Source organism: Fusarium coffeatum, assembly GCF_003316985.1.
Source record: "Fusarium coffeatum strain FIESC_28 chromosome Unknown BRIP53273_contig_67, whole genome shotgun sequence".
Lineage (NCBI taxonomy): Eukaryota > Fungi > Ascomycota > Sordariomycetes > Hypocreales > Nectriaceae > Fusarium > Fusarium coffeatum.
Genome location: NW_022157863.1, coordinates 17,855 through 37,193, shown reverse-complemented (window position 1 = coordinate 37,193; position 19,339 = coordinate 17,855). Strand labels below are relative to the sequence as shown.

The 19,339-nt window shown below is 49.2% G+C and overlaps 7 protein-coding genes across 7 annotated transcripts; 6 read left to right on the top strand and 1 right to left on the bottom strand.

The window, feature by feature from the left end:
• Nucleotides 1-192: 192 nt before the first annotated feature.
• Nucleotides 193-1,408, top strand: FIESC28_03123 (uncharacterized protein; the record flags this gene model as incomplete). Its single annotated transcript, XM_031157272.1, has 2 exons — nucleotides 193-832; nucleotides 885-1,408. The coding sequence occupies 2 exons, from the start codon at nucleotides 193-195 to the stop codon at nucleotides 1,406-1,408; spliced, it is 1,164 nt and encodes a 387-aa protein (XP_031018601.1).
• Nucleotides 1,409-2,149: 741 nt separating this feature from the next.
• Nucleotides 2,150-3,658, top strand: FIESC28_03122 (uncharacterized protein; the record flags this gene model as incomplete). The annotated part of the gene is made up of 1 exon (XM_031157271.1): nucleotides 2,150-3,658. One exon carries the CDS (start codon nucleotides 2,150-2,152, stop codon nucleotides 3,656-3,658), a length of 1,509 nt encoding a protein of 502 aa, XP_031018600.1.
• Nucleotides 3,659-4,344: 686 nt separating this feature from the next.
• Nucleotides 4,345-4,600, top strand: FIESC28_03121 (uncharacterized protein; the record flags this gene model as incomplete). The annotated part of the gene is made up of 3 exons (XM_031157270.1): nucleotides 4,345-4,357; nucleotides 4,407-4,508; nucleotides 4,563-4,600. 3 exons carry the CDS (start codon nucleotides 4,345-4,347, stop codon nucleotides 4,598-4,600), a joined length of 153 nt encoding a protein of 50 aa, XP_031018599.1.
• Nucleotides 4,601-5,057: 457 nt separating this feature from the next.
• Nucleotides 5,058-6,149, bottom strand: FIESC28_03120 (uncharacterized protein; the record flags this gene model as incomplete). Its single annotated transcript, XM_031157269.1, has 3 exons — nucleotides 5,058-5,165; nucleotides 5,219-5,862; nucleotides 5,918-6,149. 3 exons carry the CDS (start codon nucleotides 6,147-6,149, stop codon nucleotides 5,058-5,060), a joined length of 984 nt encoding a protein of 327 aa, XP_031018598.1.
• Nucleotides 6,150-6,606: 457 nt separating this feature from the next.
• Nucleotides 6,607-7,385, top strand: FIESC28_03119 (uncharacterized protein; the record flags this gene model as incomplete). The annotated part of the gene is made up of 4 exons (XM_031157268.1): nucleotides 6,607-6,626; nucleotides 6,733-6,960; nucleotides 7,059-7,191; nucleotides 7,245-7,385. The coding sequence occupies 4 exons, from the start codon at nucleotides 6,607-6,609 to the stop codon at nucleotides 7,383-7,385; spliced, it is 522 nt and encodes a 173-aa protein (XP_031018597.1).
• Nucleotides 7,386-14,554: 7,169 nt separating this feature from the next.
• On the top strand, nucleotides 14,555-15,689 carry FIESC28_03118 (uncharacterized protein; the record flags this gene model as incomplete). Its single annotated transcript, XM_031157267.1, has 3 exons — nucleotides 14,555-15,207; nucleotides 15,259-15,566; nucleotides 15,622-15,689. The coding sequence occupies 3 exons, from the start codon at nucleotides 14,555-14,557 to the stop codon at nucleotides 15,687-15,689; spliced, it is 1,029 nt and encodes a 342-aa protein (XP_031018596.1).
• Nucleotides 15,690-17,008: 1,319 nt separating this feature from the next.
• Nucleotides 17,009-19,317, top strand: FIESC28_03117 (uncharacterized protein; the record flags this gene model as incomplete). Its single annotated transcript, XM_031157266.1, has 3 exons — nucleotides 17,009-17,346; nucleotides 17,395-19,017; nucleotides 19,071-19,317. 3 exons carry the CDS (start codon nucleotides 17,009-17,011, stop codon nucleotides 19,315-19,317), a joined length of 2,208 nt encoding a protein of 735 aa, XP_031018595.1.
• Between the last annotated feature and the right edge of the window lie 22 nt (nucleotides 19,318-19,339).

Genomic DNA, 19,339 nt, shown 5'->3' with positions numbered 1-19,339 from the left:
CCTGGCTTGGCAGTTATACGCGCCTGCGCTTCAATGGAACAATCAGACTTAGGACAACGCGAGAACCCTCGCTCTGAACCTTTTGACAATGACACAAAAAACGATACAATAGCACAGCCCCTATCAGAGGCTCAAAATTCCTCCTCCAAATCTCCTCCACATCCTTCAACCTCTATCGAACAACCACACAACATGGCCGCCCAAACAGCAGCAAAAAAGAAGGGCACTGCTTCTACAATTAAGAAATCGTCGAAGCGTTCTAACAATACCGGCGGGCCTAGAGCGGCAAAGAAGGCCAAATCTGTGCAGTCAGGATCGACTTCAGGGGAGGCCCCCGAATCGGCAGGATCCGAATTGGAAGAATCTGACCATGGACCGTATTGCATTTGCCGTGGTGCAGACGATCACCGATGGATGATATTCTGCGAAAACTGCGAGGATTGGTACCATGGAGAGTGTATCAACTTGAACAAAGAGATCGGCGAATCTTTGATCGAAAGGTTTATTTGCCCACTCTGCACGACTGAGAACCGCAAAACAATTTACAAAAAGACATGCTCGCTGAGTGGCTGCCGAAAACCTGCACGACTAACTGATGAAGAGCCGAGTGTCTTCTGTTCCGTCGAACATGCGCAAACCTGGTGGGAACGCATGATCGCCAAACTGCCTAAGGGGAAGGGAAAGGGAGTCGCCAACGACCAGCTCACCCAGGAGGAATTTATGGCACTTTTGGAAAGTGGCTCTTCAGGCTTCGACGAGAACGGTAATTGGCGATTAGTCAAGGAACCATTCTCGGGTGAAGAGACGAAGGCAGCCGATACAAGCGGAGAGGGTAAGTCGTTGTTTTTCCAATATCTATTGCATGACATTGACAACTATTCCAGGGGGCGAAAACAATGACGACGCGCTGCATCTTTCTGATGAGGAGAAGGAGTTTCTGAAAAATGCGGCTGCAGCACGGTTCCAACTGGCGGAGGAGACCGTTCTATGCCACAAAATGCTGACCCTCCTGGACTACGCTCATGAGCGTCGCCAGGCAGCTATCAGTGCAGGCCGGTTCAAAGAAGATATTTGCGGCTACGATCAACGTCTTGATACCGTCAGTGCCCGTGACCCTTTCGACGCTTTCGCAAAGTCACAAGAGGGTGAGGCCATCTTTAAAGCGGGTCGGCTTGACGACCCCCTGGGAGAAGGTGACGAGGTGCGCGGCATGTGCGATCGCAAACGCTGCAAGATCCACAGCGGATGGTATAAGATGCTCTCGTCGGGCCTGAAGCATCATATCCGCGAAATGGCGACCCAGGCAGATGAGGTTGGAGAAGAGGAGAAGGTAATGCGCCAGGCCGCAAAGGAACGCTGGAGTAGAAAGCAATCGGAGAACAACTGGGTCGAAGTACTAGACATCTGATACATGACGTTTTGGCGTTGCTGGCGTATATACGGAATACCTTTGCTGGTTTACAGTCGCTCCAGAGTCACTGCGGCAGACAGTTTCAATGGGCTTTGTAGGCCTGTGGCATGAGGGAGTCATGATAGCTTACTTCGTGTTCTCATAGGACTGGTCCTGCTACTCTTGGGCTGAAATTGATAATGCATAATTACCATGGTTCTAAATACCAATGGAAACGTGTCTATTACTATTTCGCTTGTGATAATAGGAAGACTTATTGCAGTAGTAACATAGAGGCTTCATCCATATATGCTTAAATATGGAGGAGTTGGGGACTGTGTGTTGTCATCTTGATATGGATAATCGCTTCTTAATTCAGACCAATATTTATTACGAGTTACCAAACCAGTGAAATGTCATGCGCTAGAATATGCACTTGCAAGCAATTAATACAAATTCGACTCACGAAGTACAACAATTCGGTCATGATCCATTTTAAGTAAAGAGCTGGGCTGCAATAAGCGCCACCACCCCGCAGTCAGGAAAAAAAATCCTCGTCCCGTCAACCAAAAAAAGGTCGAGAAAAACATTTGCCTGCTTATCAAGCAAGCTTCGACTGACAAACTCCAGAAAACACTTCTTGTCTAGCGTACCATCCTAGATAACTTAGTTTTGTCATCTTTTCTAAACGTTCAATATTTCCCTTCTTGCTCAAACAACACATCATATTGAAGCTCGTTACCAAATTACCCCGCCATCATGTCGTCCTCTAACCCCCGCGATCAAAAAGAGCCCGTCGACGAACCGCTCGAGGAGGACATGCTCGCTGCCGACGATGCTGCCGAGGAGATCGCCGACGATGAGGACCTTGCTATGGATTCCGACAACGAGGAAATCCTTCTCCAGAACGACTCTATCGGTTACTTCGACGAACCTAAGGACTCTCTTTTCACCATTGCTCAACATCCTCAGCACCCCTCCATCATTGCCGTTGGTGGTTCAGCCGGTCAAGAGGATGACGCTCCCGGTGCAGGATGGGTCTTCAACACCGCCTCTGCTCAGTCGCGACCTCCGCTGCCTGCTAGTTTCTCAAGCGATCCCGCCGCAGACGCCCTTAAGAGCACCCAGCTCAACTCTCTATTCAGCCTTGACGGCCACACAGACTCAGTGAACACACTCGCCTGGACTCTTCCTCGAGGAGAGGTTCTCGTTAGCGGTGGTCTTGACGGAAGGTTGCGCGCTTGGAAGGCGACCATCTCGAACGATGCGCTCAAGATGGATTTCCTTGGTGAGGCGCAGGAAGTGCCTGAGGTGAACTGGCTTGTACCTTGCCCCTCTGCCACAAACCCCAACACTGTCGCCCTTGGTGCTTCTGACGGCTCCGTTTGGGTATACACCGTTGATCCCACAGACCAGGCCAACCCTCTCCAGATTGTTCAGTCATACTTCCTTCACACTGGCAGCTGTACTGCTGGTGCTTGGACACCTGACGGTCTCTTGCTGGCCACCATCTCCGAAGATGGTAGCTTGTACGTCTGGGATGTCTGGGGTGAGGCTACAGCCAAGAATCTTGTCGGCGACAATGGTATGACTGCTGTCGCTCTGACTGCCGAGGATCAGCGATTCGAGGTTGAGGGTGGTCTTTACTCTCTTGCCATTGATCCCAAGGGCGCTTTTGTCGCCGTTGGAGGTGCCACTGGTGCTATCAAGATTGTGTCGCTTCCACGACTCGCTCCTAGCGGACCCCAGCCTCAGGCCCGCGCTCGTGCTGCTGGAGGTAAGGCCACTGCCCAGTCAACTTCGACCGCTGGTGGTCAGATCCTCGCCGCCCTGCACACACAATCTGAGAGCATTGAGTCACTTGCTCTTGTCACTACTCCCAACACACCACCATCCACCCTCCTCGCCGCCGGTTCCGTCGATGGTTCCATCGTTGTCTACGACGCCACTCGCCGCTTTGCTGTCCGACGACACATCTCCGGCGCCCATGAGGAGCACGCCATCGTCAAGCTCGAGTTCATCCCTAACTCATGGCAACTCACCAGCTGCGGCATGGACGGTGTCGTGCGTCGCTGGGATCTCCGAGGTGCTGGCGCTACAAACCCCAATGCGACTGCCACAGCTGCCGAGGCTGGTCTCCAGAAGGAATGGAAGGGCCACCGTGGTGATGGTGAGGGTGGTGGTGTCTTGGGCTTTGTCCAAGGCCAGACAGGCGAGAGGATTGTCACAGCTGGTGACGACGGTGTGGCTTTGATCTTTGAGGCATAAGTTTTCATTAACAAAGGGTTATGGGAAATGGTATATAGAAAAGGAAAAGCGTTATGCGGAAGTCATGTTCTGCAATTTGATGATTACGAAATGAATAGATTCATAGGGATGATACCCTGGATATTGACAACCATGATTCCTGTGTGCCACAACTCGTGAACGATAGTCATTTCGAATTGAATTGAATTTGACGTGCTCGAATATCAATTGGTAAGATATGTTATTCATATTCGAGTTCAGTCCATGAACACCATTGTTAATTCATCAGAGACGGATATTTTGTTAGTACTATAGGAGAGGACTTCAACTATTAACTTGCTTCGCAACTGTCACAAGAACTCCTACCTATGACCATCATGATTTTGAGGTTCTTGAATGTACTACCTCGGGGAAATCAGTCAAGTCGCTCTTTTTTTTATGACAAGCTATGTCATTGCTCCCGAATTGCATGTTTCATGAGGATGACATAGGTAGTGAGTCGGGGTTATCGATAAGAGCTGGGAAAGCCAGACCCATTAATCGCAGCACTTGATTGGCTCTGCGCTTTCTAGTCATGAACCGCGCTTGTTCAAAATTCTTTGGCCCATGACAGCAATTCGAGATAGCATCATACCTCGATCTACCAAGCTCACGACGACCCTTGCCCTCTACCGAACCCTTTCTTCCTTACTTAATACATAGACAAAATGTTCGGAGGATGTAAGTTTGTTTTCGATCTCGATACTGAATAGTTAACTGACCCTCGCAGTCGCCCCCCCTCAGCAGTCCCAAGAGGAGATCCGCGCCCTCGAGGCCGATGCTGCCTTCACAGTCCAGGGTGCTATCACCACCGCTGTTCTCCTGTACCTCTGTACGTCTGACCAATTTCTCTGTCCTTCGTAAGGCCGTGCTAACAATTCCCCAGCTCCCTTCGCTATCGACCTTGTCGGCAAGATCTTCTAGACTATGATCAGGCCGCAAGTAACTGTCCGCGGAGCTGTTTCCGCAGCGATAATAGTATTATGATCCTTACCAAACTGTGGACGATGGTGTTGTCACCGCGCCATGTACGATACAACCGGTTTAGATGGAACAAACGGGAGACTCATGATTAATCTGTACCAATATTTATTCCAAAAGCGGAAAAAGCCGCGCAATAACATCACTCGGCAATCACCTTTACTTTTGCATGTTCTTTGCGCTCTCTCTTCTTTGAGAAACCCGGATCGTGGTATCACTTGCTTCATGAATATTGTTCTTGCGTATTACAAAGGTTAACAATTTACATCCTATGACGCCTAGGATGAATACCCAATCCTTACTCCAACTCTATGTCACCAATATACATCCTATCAGACACTTGTCTACCCTTGACCCTTGGTGCCCTTGTCGCTAAACAATTTACCCTAATTAAGCCCATCTATTTCGAGTGCGGGTTTCTGGTCTTCTCCCACTCTGAGTAATCAACTGCTAGAGCTTCGAGCTCCTTCTTGATGTGTTGGATCTGCTTCTCATAATCCTCAAGCACCTAAATAAGTTGTTAGTGAGGCGCATCTTTGATGAGTGTTATGTTTCACTTACCCGCTTCGCCTTGGCTTCTCGTTCCGGATCAATGGTCTCTCCCTCAGTGCCACTTGGCTTATCCATCTCCTTGCTGAGCTGGTCGGCGTATCCTCGCAGAACGATAAGACTGCTCCAAAGCTCCTCTTCTCTCGCTCCAACAGCAGGATCTTGAACCTCCCGCTCCAAGTTCTGTAGTCGGCTGCTCAAGTCGTCTTCGTCGCCGCTCAGGGCGTAACCGCGGTTGCGAAGAACTTGAACTCGCGCAGCGAGCGCCAAGCATCGTTCGCTAATGGTTGTTTGTCGTCTACGAGCCGCAACAGCTCGAACCTCGGTCTCAAGCTCATGTCGCTGAAGAATGGCATCCAGACTGCCATTGATCTGATGCAAGCGGGTGTTGAAATCGGAAACAGCGCGCTTCTGCGTCTTAAGGCGGTCGGCAACACCAGAGTACCCGGAGCAGAGCACAGGCATGAAGCCAGGGGCTGGCTTGTTCTGCAGGGCTTCTTCCCATTCTCGGGGGTCTTCGTGGGGTTGAGGCTTGTAGTAAGGAACGTGGCTCTCGTCGACCTTGTTGTAAAAGTAATATTTGAAGGAGCAGTTAGGGTTGGAAGGATCCCATTTTTCAGTAACGAGCTTCATCTGCTCGAGAATCGGCTTCTGGTCTAGATAGATGTTAGTACTCTGAAGCACAGGAGCGTCCTTCGCCAAAGAACATACGGGGCGTTTCCTTTCCAGGCTGCCATAGAGAGTTAGAAAGTTGAGCTTGGGATTGCGATAAAGTGGGCATCTGTTGTGCTTGTGGTTGTTGAATCGATGCGCCCAATGTGCTGCCTTGTTGCTGTTGTTGCGACTGGCCAAAGCCGAATCCTGTATTTTGAGCTGGGGCGGCTGTCTGAGCAGACTGCGTCTGCCCAAACAGCGAAGGCTTTTGCTGTCCAAAGAGCGACATTTTTGGCGATAGTGATGCGACTTCTAAATTGATAGTTGTCGGTCGGAAAGAGCTAAGCTTGAGCTTTAGCTGATGAGATGCGTTGCCGGGACAAAACCCGGATCGGAACGATGAATCAACAACTCAATAGCGAGCAAGTCTAGGTAGCGCAATGATGTTATCGTCGTCGTCAGACTCTTTTAAAATCGCAAGGCTGAAAAATCGGGTTGCTTGGTAGTTCTGCACTGTTTATTTGGCGGCTCAAAATATTTGGAGCTGGCGACGCGAAAACAAAGCTACATTCACTTGGGGCCCCATAGTAGCCTTGTGCCCAGCCTCGCCCCACCAAACAGCCAATCACAGTCAGTCAATTCATACCTTACGCTACCAAATCCTAGCCGAGCGACCTCACATAACCACTCCCGGATTCTTGAATCACCGCAACGTTCGACGATAAGCTTCGCAGAACACCGGCATCATGTCTACCCGAAGGCCCCAGTATGTGCTATATCAAGATGTGCCTCTTGTCTTTGCTCGGGAACCGCTAGCGGGTGCAATTGGGTACTACAACACCTGATAATTGGCTAACCGCTTGAACCATCAGATTCTCCCAGCAGGTGCTCATCGACACCACTCCGTTACCCTCGGATATTCCTGCTGTCAAGGAGGTCGGTGCCAGTTCTGCGCCTCTTCTTTCTGCCTCTTTCTTCATCGGCGCTCGATGCCGCGACTACAACGATGACTACATGCAATGCAAGAACGACAACCCCGGCCGAGGAGAGCTTGAGTGCTTGAAGGAGGGTCGACGAGTTACCCGATGTGCCTCCAGCGTGTATGTCACCTGAAAACCAGGAAAACACCCGTTCTGGGGATATAATTGGGGCGCGACAAGCTCTATTCATGGGAGCAGAAGCTGACCCGGAACAATAGCATCAAGGACATCAACACCCACTGCCTGGCTGAGTTCCGCAAGCACTGGGAGTGCCTCGACGACCGAAACCACCAGCTATGGCAATGCCGCCCTGCTGAGTGGAAGCTTAACAAGTGTGTTTACGACAACTTGGTACGAAACCCATGGTCTTGTGATTCCGACGTCATTCCTGATATATTATGTAGAAACTCGAGAAGAAGGTTCCCGACCAGCCCACCAACTCAACCCCCGTTCACCTCCGACCAAAGCAAATCTTTGCCGACGTGCGCATCGGCCCTGGTGATGGTAAGCCCTTTGTTCCGGGGCAGGAGGATACCCAGCAATAGAGTGCTGGAATCAGTTAGGTCGAGGTTCGATCATGTATATTTGCCGATGAATGAAAGAGAGGATTACCAGCTACCAAATCAAAAATTTGTCCGTTTTCTTACACGAAACAAAATCACAAGGCCTTCCCTGCATGGCCAGCTTCACTTGTCGCACTTTCTTTTCAGCATGACTTTTAATGAGCACAGGCAATATATCGACTTGTCAGCCCTTGTCGACCAGCTGGTTCTGCTAACTCGTCCAGCTGCCAGGTAATATTTCTGAGAGCTGTTCATCCTTGGGTTAATAGTATACTGAATAACATGACTACGAAACGTTACCTGTCACAACAGTACAGGCCTCAAATGCGACGACACGTGCAGCACACTGCGGCGAGCCTTGGACGCCCGATACACGGCACTTAAGACATCCCAAAGAATTTGACAACACTGCTTTTCGGCTAAGCTGTGAAGCTGTGACATGCATGTCTTCATTTCCCGGTGTGGTGTAGGCCAGCTGACAAGATCGAGTGTTGCAAGGGAGCAGAATATCGTCATCCAGATTGAGTGCGGGGGAACAAACCTGGTAGCTAACGGTAGTAACACCTTGGTTCTAGTCCGTTTTGCTTGATTGAAGTCGAGCTCAGAAGTAGGTTGCATAGATCGATGACATACACACATGCTTGAAGGTTGCGAGTTTGGAAAGAGTCACATCTTCAAACCCAGAACATGCTGTTCTTGTTGATGACTGGTCATGGGAGTCACACAGCTTCACCCACAACAGTGAAGTACCCAGACCATGCACATGATCATAAAATTCATGCACCTTGAACTCCTTTGGCCGGGGCTTTTGTTTCGGCTTCACTTGGGCTTTATGAGGTACAGTAACTCTTCTTTATGCAGCTGCCCGTCTCGTTTCAAGTGAACATCGGCCAACAACGAGAACGATTGGTCTTGTCTGTAGGGTCACTGGTAGGAGTTGGAAACAAAATATGTTGTTTTGGTACACGCATCAGGTGACGGGAAGCTGCTTGCATTCGGGCGAGGAGTTCGTCAGTTAAGCGATTGGTGGTCTGAGAGCAGGAGAGAGCGATGCACTGCCATCCGTATAGCAGGGAGCCTGGCTTCAGGTCCATGCTCAATGCTCAAAGATTCTAAAGCTTTCATTTAGGGCAGATATAAAAACAGACTGGGCCTCGGTATAAAAATGAATGATCGTATTTGTCGGCGCTTGTGCGCTTCGTGAAACAAGAAACGGGCTCCAAGCGCCCATGTTTGATACTCTGGATGGGGCATCCCGTTGGTTGGCTGATAGCATTTATACCCCTCCATAGGCGTTTATCAAGGCCGCTGAAATGATAGCCATGGGGAGTGGTATTGTTTTTCTCAGTAATGTTTTAGAATGCTACACCAGATTGTAAGAGTTTGCTTCGAGAAGTGAGGGTGATGCGGTGCTAGCTTACATGATGTTTGCATGTTGCCCAATTGATCGATTGGTTTCCGGTTTCTAACGTATGACAATGTCCGAGGGACTTTGTTTCTATTTTCTATACCAGGCCACGTTCGTATAGTGTTCGAATCATTGTTTGTTTTGCTATTGACTTGATTTTCACTTGTGCGTCTTGACATACCTACACAACGGTCTTATAAACCAACGTAACATCACTACCACCAAGCTGATCGTCTATTGGATCTCAACTGTATCATTCCAGCCCATAAAGCCTTATCACAACCTCAAAACAATATTGACAATGTGAATAGCTCTAATGCGAAATATTCGTACTGATTTGTATAGCTGTAGGGTATGTTGCCTATGAGATTACCTGATATGAAGTGTATATGGAAAGTACTTAAGCGTCGATCTTAACAATCGAGTCAACCGTAACTAATCGAAACTTGATACAAAAGAAACATCGATAAAGTAAAGTAAACTCGATATGAATCAGATAAGCTTTGACGTTCAGACTTGATAATCCATGCTGCCACGTTAAACCCAATTGCGGTGGTGGTGGTGGTGAGGGTCGCTTATTCAGGCGCTGATCCATCGACGGAAATAAACTGACTGCATTGACGGTATGTGAAACAGCGGGGATAATATACCTGAACCTGAGATGCAGTATCAAGGAAAGAGCGCTTAAAGCGCAGTTGAAAAAAAGGAACTGTTGGTCAGGTCCTTTGCCGTGCCAGCATTAGTTGAAGCGGTGAATGAAAAGCCAAGATATCGTGTATCGGTGGTGAGGACGGTTGGATATGTTACAGAGTTGGCTACAGCTATGGTCTATGGTGGAGCTTTTCAGGCCCCGCCCAATATAGGCTCTTGCTTAAAATGCTTGATCTGATCAGAGTTTGACCATGGCTATGACTTAGACTATCAGACTGTACATGACCAAACATGGAATGAATGCCCTCGAAATCGATGATGACGAGGCCCCAAGTACTGAGCGTTGGTGTTAGTGTTGACGGTGGGATCGGCACTACCGAGCCACCGTAATATCTCTCCACAGACTTGAACCACGATAGACGAGTTCGGTGTAGCCGGGAACAAGACTGCCGCGTAATGCTGGGGTTCTGACAGAGCCGCCTGTGAGCTAAGAGAGTATGGTTTTGGACTAGAAAATAAGGATAGAGTGATTTGAGTCGTGTTGAAAGGAATGGAATTGAACGCCACGAGGGTTGAAGCTATTCTATAATGGGAATTCATAGCTGAGTTCAGGTTATCGACAAGAAATGGATTGCGTGTCATGCCGCTCAGTTTCGGAGGTCGGACTTGACTTGACTTTGAGTCCAAGTCGCAGTTATGATCGACTTGATGATTTCAAGACGATTGCGTTTATGGCTGGCTCAACGTGGTCAAGGGAGAATAGGCGAGCCTCAGGGTGTCATAAGAATTGGCCCCCGGCAGCATAAGAGACGAAATAATTTGATCAGCTTATGCCAGCTTAGGCGGCTAGCATTTAGGCTACTTTATTTCCGTAGCCTAGGTAAGTCTTGGAGGACATTTCTTCTAACACCCACCTAGCGAGAGAAGAGGGGTGGGAGACGATTCCATTGAGATACTATGGTAGATCGAATACATCCGCTTCAACAAGAAAGGACTTTGAAGATCCTGTTGATCACTTTATTGTTGTCCATGTGTTTGAATGGATCAACAGACATGATCGGTCTGATGAGTGACATATCAGACAATGATACTAAGAATGGCGTGAATACATGCGATTCAGGTTGGTCCCAAGCTCCTGGGTTCACAACGTGGACCATCTCTTCCTAGTTGTCAGTCAGTCACCACCTACCCTGAGGCAGCCTGTCTGTCGTCTTGTCCGAGGCTACGTGTGAGAGGCAATCACTCTGTTACACGCCAATGTCCGACTGTGGAACTGGACAGAACACAAGAGCTAAGAAAACAGCCGAATGACTTGGTCCGCGGCTTGAGGCCGGTCTATGCTAGGTAAGGCTGTCTTGTGTTGTGTTGTCTTGTTTGTGTTTGTTGTAAGAAATGACGGCTCGTGAACTGGAAATGAGTTCATATGCATAGTAATATCTGATTGACCAGGATAGCTTGGCATATTCCAGTAGAAAGTCAGGTGGTAGAAGACCTCAATTTGGCAATGGCAGCGAAGGTGAAGGAGAGGACGAGGAAGCCTTGGCTGGGAGATGAAGAACGGAGCATAGTAGAGCATTGCCTCAAATTAGTTCGGTTTCAGACATGCTGGACAGGGCATGGGTATGGAGAAAGACTCTCAAGGCTGGCTTCTAGCGGGTCTCGTCTCTCGGACATGCAGATGGGATGCATTTTGTGACTCCACAGAAGCCCGCTACAGCATCCCTGATGGATGCATAGCTTGTTTGATGGGGATAAAGTCGAAGTCAGAGATCTGATTGGGCCAAGACTCTCGGAGATGGATCGTCAGAGCACGCGCCACATCGACCATCTGCAAGGGACGGTGAAAAGGGGTGGATGATTGGATCAGGTACGTACTTTTTCTTTCCTGTCCTTCGACTAGACGGGATTGTGAGAATCCGACTTGGCTGAGGAGAATCTGAGGTGATCTAGAGAGACCAAGTTAATGCATTGGAGGCATCTACTGTATGAGACCCCAAGAACCCAAGAGATGACTGTTAGGAATGCGTTTCGTATTTGTTAATGCTGACTATTGCTGTACAGTACATCGTCACATACGGCGGCACTCGATCACAATCAACCCCGTGCGTAATCCGGCATAATACGAGACCTTCATCTTAATACCTACGATTTGGAGGTTGATCTGACAGATTTGAGATGGGACGGGATGGCACATATCGTCCCGCTGCTAAGGTACATAGACTACCTACACCACCCATACAATAGTAAAACGCATCCGGAAGTTAATGGCAAGCATTGCGAAGCTTTTCGGCTCTTGGACGTCTATGGTAAGTGCATTGTCGTAATCGACTACGGATTAAGAAATGGTTAATTAAAACGTTGACTAGAGGCTTCGAGACTTGATTTTAAACTTCCGGGTGGCTTAGGACTACGCAAGCAAAGAAATGCCCAGAGCTTCAAATACTACGGAACTACTCCAGTAATTAGAATCATTTAATATGTAAATTGACTGATCATGGGTGGCAAGTGGGGGGAAACAGGAAATGATGCGCGACAATTAAGCATCCAATCCTCTCAAATCTCAAGGTCGAATTCTAGACTCTTGAACTCGACAAGGTTTGACGTTAGAAATAAAGTATATCGTCTCGACTGGAATGACTGGATCGTCTTGGCCTTATATCGCATTGCAGGTTCATCCATGATACCTACGAAATGAAATTAGTCAGAGAACAAGCGCCAACTGGCAACTGTTCAGCAGCTATTGTCAAATTCAGTGTCAGATATATTGACCTCAGCTGCTGTCCAGGGTCCCGGAAGTCTCTGGTCCGAGCTGATTGGCAGTGTAGCAGTCTCATCCCGCTTTGGTTTGAGCATGACCAGGGTCCTGACATTTTGATTTGGGTCGCGTCCTTGTTTGATTAGCCATCAGCCGCCAACGCAACAGCGCAGTCCAAGCTGTAGCCAACAACAATGCAATAATAATAATGCAAATGCAAATGCAAATGCAATGCTGCCCTAACACTCCTATACTATCAGTTCCTTTTTTGTATGTCTGATCGTCATGGCCTTGAAACCGATATGCGATATGTTTCTACCAAGCCTCCGGGATACCATACCACCATGATGCAATTGGTGACCCGGCCGATCAGCGGCAGTTTTCTTTTCTTTGTAGCAGTGTTGCAGACACCAGAACGTCTCTTTCATCAGAGGCGTCGAATCGTGGCGGACAGAGAGGCAAAAGGGGAACGTCAACAACAAGCATTCGCGAAAGCCACGGGTTTCATCGTGATTGTGCAGGGCTCGTGCATCTGCCGGGTGCCGAGAGCACAATAATACAGGCAGGTAGGCATTCGCTGAATTGTAGTGAATTGTTGTAGTTATTCAGTGAATATCTAGCTAGGCAGACATTCAGTATTGCTCAGTCCATGGATGTCTAAACTCACAGTTGAGGACTCCAATAATCAATGGATCCAGTGTCAAAGCCACTCCCTCATTGAATGAGATGCCTCGAACCCGAGGCACTAGTGCATGATTCGTTCCTGGTGCCTTGCAGCCCGCTGCAGCATCCGCCATGTTTCTAGCGCCCAGCCCAGGCTATCCCGCCCTAGCGTGATGCACTAGCGCCGTTGTGTTCTCCAGCCCAGGGGTTACTCTAACAACAACACAGCACAACACCTCGGCCAGTGCTTGCCAGTTGTCAAGCACCGGCAAGACCAGAGGAGAGCAGAGCTCAGCCTAGCCCAGCGTCAAAACATCGTTTCTTCCTTGGGACGGCCCTTCACTTTCCCTCAAAACACAACACAACACAATCCTCCTTCTCCGCTTTCTTCCTTTCACACGATCCTTTCTCAACAGTCACTCCTTTGCACTAACATCTTTTCACCGCCGCCTCTCTCTGCTCTGATAGCACGCACCGTACCGCACCCTGTATGTAATAGTAACTCCTCCGTCGACACCCCCTGCTCCTCTTCCCTGCAACACCCCAGCTAATTCTCGATTGCAGGCTCGCCAGATCCCCAGATACCCCCTGCTAAGCATCCAATCAATACCGCACCATCCAGCCAATCGCCCCTGGCCTAACAGTGGCTGTCCGTCTGCGACCCGCCGAGCAGTTCCTTTTTAACGTCGTCGTCCGCTCCGAAGCCATCTCGACCTCTTCTCTTTTCTTCACCCCCTCCAAGAGTCTTCGTCGAACGATAGCAGGGCCTGCCACTCCTTTGTTTGCGTGTCTAGTACATTGCAGTCCACTCCTTCAAAACCAAAACTCTAAAGCCAAGCCTTCCGGTTGAACCGTTGATATATCTCACGACTTCCCTCCAAATCTCATCTCATCTGATCTGATCTGCCACCTTTCGGTACCTATCGCAACTCCAATTCAAGTCGTCCTTCCTTCGGTTCATCCTTCTATCACTCATTATCGTTGAACTACCACCATTGTTCAACCACACCAAATCAAAGCTTTTTTCGAGACTCCTTGACGGAATCTCAAATTCAGCAGTGCTGTCCGCTCATCAATCAGACTGGTTCTGAATCATATCCGATATCAAACAGACACTACACCACAGGTAAGCATATTCTGAATCATCATTGTCTGAATCCTGCATACGTCTATCTGCATCGGCCTGCACTCCTTGTCTCGCCTTGTTCTCCACCCACGTCAGTTCACTCTTTGAGGGATGTCTTGTTCTATATTCTCCCTTTCAAGGACGCCGACTCGGTGTGCCTTGAACACAGCATCGCCGAACAACAAGGGCAACGTCTTTGTCGCCCTGATCAATAGTCGCAAGAAAAAGTCTCCCTATATCTAAGCGAGGGCATTCCCTTGAATTCGATATATCGACACTTTATCTTGTTTCTAATCCCGAATTTTTGTCTCAACACCAAATGTCTTGCACGTTTCTATCCAAACATTCCCCACAAGAAACACCATTCCACCCTCGCTACCAGCTAGCCTCATCGCATTCATCCAGGACACGGAAACAGCTTCTGCCAAGCGGCATTGGTTTAACGATTGCTTAACCGAAAACAGCCACACCTAATATCACTCAAGCTTATATAACTAACTCTATTTCCAGTTCATCTCATCTTGCCTCGTGCCTCTTTACCGATCACTATGAAGGCATCTTTGTTTATGGTCGGCGCTAGCGCCATCCTGGCTTCGGCCAGCCCCATTGGAAACGCTCTTAAGGAGCGTGCCATGAAGACCGAGTGGGTCTACGAGGTTGTTACCGTCGTCGTCACCGAGGACGCTCAGGCCAAGCCCACTGCTCCTGTCTACAAGGCCCCCGAGGCCCCCAAGGTCACTCAGGAGGCTGAGAAGCCCAAGGTTGTCAAGGTGGCCCCTAAGCCCGCTCCCGTCAAGGCCGAGGAGGCTCCCAAGCCTGTTGTCGTTACCGTCTGGGCCGACCCCAAGCCTACCCAGGAGGTTAAGAAGGTCGAGGAGAAGAAGGTCGTTGTTGTCAAGCCCGCCTCCCCTTCTCCCGTCTACGAGGCTCCTGAGCCCGTTGTTGAGAAGCCCAAGACCACCGTCAAGAAGGTTGTCAAGCCTGCTCCCACCAAGGCTGAGCCCAAGCTCGAGCCCAAGGTCACTGTTGAGGCTAGCATCGAATCTTCTGACCTTGACCTCGAGGGTGCCTACGACAAGGTCATGCTTGCTTACCACAACATCCACCGTGCCAACCACTCTGCCCCTGCTCTTGAGTGGGACAACGAGCTTGCCGGCTACGCTGAGAACACCGCCAACGGTTGCGTTTTCGAGCACGACATGTAAGTTTTGATCCATGCATCCAGTGATTCGACAACTAACACATTCTATAGGGAGCAAGGCAAGGGCGGCTACGGTCAGAACCTCGCTTCTTGGGGTGCTACCAGCGATATTGATGGACTCAAGAACAAGGCTGCTGCTGGTGGTATTACCAACCAGTGGTACGACAGTGAGATGTCCAACTGGGCTTTCTACGGCCAGGAGAACCCCCCCTCCGACATGAACATTGACCTGTACGGTCACTTCACCCAGGTTGTCTGGAAGGACTCCACCAAGGTCGGCTGTGCCACTGTCAAGTGCCCTGCCGGCACTGTCCTCAGCTTCCCCTCCTGGTACACTGTCTGCAACTACAACCCTCAGGGTAAGCATTGTTTGAACCTTGATGTCTCTGAGCCAGGCTAACTTTGATCCCCTAGGTAACTTCGGTGGCCGCTACGCCGACAACGTCCTCAAGCCTGAGGGTGCCAAGCGTGTTACTGTCTAGGTGCACAATCCTTTTCGATGATCGGAAAAGGCACGCTTCTACATCCTTGTTACAGAGAAGCCCTGTCATGTCTTGGCTGGGCGAGAACTTGTATCTAGTGCGGTGGCAGAAGGCGTAGCCTCACAACCACGTCTACAGCAACTGTTTCCTTTTTCTCTTCATTTCGATTCTTCAATGTACGTTATGCATCATCGTACTTTACGATCTTCTTTGCTCAACATGGGCCACACGGCCAACTTTCTTCTCATGGTCTTGACTTTACATGCCTGGCGTCTATGAAAAACATGATATCAAATAGGGATGGCGCGTAAGGAATGAGGGGTAACGATGAGTGCCTGTGCTGGCTTCTTTTTTACAATGTCGCATCTTCTCTTCATTGCCTGGCTCTGAGTTACAACAGGTTCGACTCTGTCCCGGCCGACTTGGGGTTTACAGAAGGGTGTTTGATTGATTGCTCAATGTCTCTACAAAAGAGAAGCACGTCGATAGACACGAATGGCACAATGATTTGCCAACAAGCGTTCCTGCTGATACGAATATGTGACGATACCTGTGACCAGTTTCATGTTGTGAGTTAGATGTCTCTGTTGGTAGTAAGGTTGTCTAGCCTTGTGATATATGGCTCATCTTTGCGCTTATAAAGAACAGTTGACTTGAAGCTTTTGTCCATGATTGGCTGATAGAAACGCCGGGTTATAGATACTTCATTGCGTTGTAGATAGAGATGCTTTTCCTGCAGTTGGCCATCGCCATGGCTGAGATACCCGCTTACATGTCGACTTCGCCCACCAATCAACCTGCACTTAACCTCCTCGCTAATGCATCTCAAGCTATTGATGCAGTACAAACACTCTCGCATGATACCACTTCCATGCCTTTTTGCTCAACATGACCAGAGACGAGAGACAACTTTGCGGGGCGAGAGACATTGATCAACAGACCGTTACCGTTTATGTACCACAATAGAACGCTATCGGCAAGGCGGAACATAACGACCTTCCTTCTGTGGGTTGTATCATTGGATATCAGCTTATCGGATATAATGTTGGCTTGCGGCTTCATACAGATATATGCAACCAGTTCAATTTCGAGCGTCTTTGGTGGAGGATTACGTATATTGCGTCCTCTGGTTGGGTCAAGCTACGGCAATAGACATGTAAGGTGGGAACTCGACGGTATGTAAGGGTTATTTGGTTTCAATTAAGCTCTCTCAATAGAATATGGAATCTTTTATAAGCCTCTCCCAAGCCGTCGCTTACATCTCCTCCCACTCAACTCTTCTCGCTGCAGTGTCGCTCATCTCTATTTCCATGTGAATAATGGCGCCATCGATGCTTCACCCTCTCGCTCAGCTTTCCCAAGAAGAGTTTATCCTAGCTCGCAATTGTGTGCTGAAACATCATGGGTCAGGAACTTCTCTCTTCTTCCGCTCTATTCAGCTCCAAGAGCCCAAGAAGGAAGACCTCGTGCCGTTTCTAGTCGCCGAACATGATGGCAGTCTGACTGAGACTACACCTCGCCCTGCGAGATGCGCTCAGGTTGAATACGACATCATAGCCGATACGAGAGACTACACCCGCACTATTGTTAATGTGGATAAAGGAGAGGTTGTCTCTAAAGATGTCCTTGAGAAGAATGCCCACCCAAACATGGCAACGTGAGTTCACCCCATTCATGGTAGGCTATCAACTAATTTGAGCCTTAGATATGAGGTCGAGACCTTCCAAGATGCATGTGTAGAATCACAACTCTTCAAGGATGCCATGTCAGAGTTCACACTGCCAGAAGGTTTTGCTGTATGCATCGATCCTTGGCCCTACGGCGGAACATTTGATGATGGCTATCCTTCGCGTTATATGCAAGGCCTAGTTTTCGGAAAGAATATGTCCAACAACAACCCTGACTCGAACCACTATGCATATCCTATCCCTATCATTCCGGTCATGGATATGGAGACCAAGGCCATCATTCGGGTTGATCGTCTTGCTACAGGCAGCTCGGACGATGACTTTGAGGCAAAGGAAAGGAGTGTATCGCCGACGAAACTATTTCAGAACAGTCACGCTGCAGAGTATGTACCGGAATTGCTGGACAGACCTCTTCGTGAGGGCCTGAAGCCTCTCAATGTGACGCAGCCAGAGGGTGCTTCATTCACGATCTCGTCTGATGGCCTTGTCGAATGGCAGAAGTGGCGCTTCCGTCTCAGCTTTACTCCACGTGAGGGCGCTGTTCTTCACGATATCTGCTACGAGAACCGAAGTATCCTGTACCGCCTTAGTTACAGTGAACTTACTGTTCCCTACAGTGATCCTCGTCCACATTTCCATCGCAAGCATGCCTTCGATCTTGGAGACGGAGGAGTTGGAAGAGCTGCCAACAATCTCCAGCTTGGTTGCGATTGCCTTGGAGCCATTCATTATGTTGACTCGTACCTTGCCAGCCCAGAAGGTATGCCAACGCCTGCGAAGTCTGTCATCTGCTTGCACGAGCAAGACAATGGTGTCCTGTGGAAACATACCAACTTCCGTACCAACCGAGCTGTTGTCACGCGGATGAGAGAGCTGGTTGTCCAATTCATAGTCACGCTGGCTAACTATGAGTACATCTTCGCATATAAGCTTGATCTTGCTGGAAATATCACCATCGAGACTCGCGCAACCGGTGTTGTCAGTGTTGTTGGAATAGACGAGGGCAAGACCAGTCGATACGGTAATATCGTTGCGCCCGGTGTTCTGGCGCAGAATCATCAGCACATCTTCTCGGTGCGTATTGATCCAGCTGTCGATTCGTACAGCGCCGAGGATGTGCAGGTCATTGTAGAAGAGAGCGTTGGAAGACCTATCGACCCAAAGACCAACCCAAGGGGCAACCTGTATGAAGTCGAGCGCAAGAAAGTATCGAAGGCTTCGTGGACAGATGCGGAGCCACGTTTGAACCGTCTCATCAAGCTGGAGCATGCTTCAAAGCGAAATGCTATGTCGGGTCGTCCTGTCGCATACAAGCTCATACCACCAGCAACGCAAATGATGTTGGCAGATGCGGAGAGTGTGGCTGCTGCGAGAGCTCCATTTGCTCATCATAATGTCTGGTTCACTGGTTATCGTGACGGCGAGCTCTGGGCAGCAGGAGAGTTTACGAATCAGAGTAAGGAAGAAGTTGGGGGAGTGTCGGACATGGTGAAGAGAGGGGACTGGTTCACGGATGAAGACAGAGTAGAGACAACAAACGGCAATAGTGAAGACCACAAGAAAGGGCGACGCAGTAGTCCTGTCGTTTGGGTATCTTTCGGTCTCACTCACAACCCGAGAGTTGAAGACTGGCCTGTTATGTTTGTGCTCTGTACCCCCGAACTTGAGTATAGGATTGCTAACGAGAAGCTAGGCCGGTTGAAACGCACCAGATACATCTTCGTCCTGCTGATTTCTTTACGTCTAATCCCGCCTTGGATGTTCCATCAACCAAGAACGAGAGCAGTGTATTGGTATCTTGCTGTGATAGAATCAAGACTACTGAACAAGTGAAGAAGCCTTTGGTGCAGGAGAACCCCGTGGGTCATCTTCAGGGAGGTGGCAATGGCATTGAGGCAAGGATTGCCGGTGCTCATGTCGATGATGGAGTAAAAGCTTGAGGCAGAGGGACATGTCGCTTGG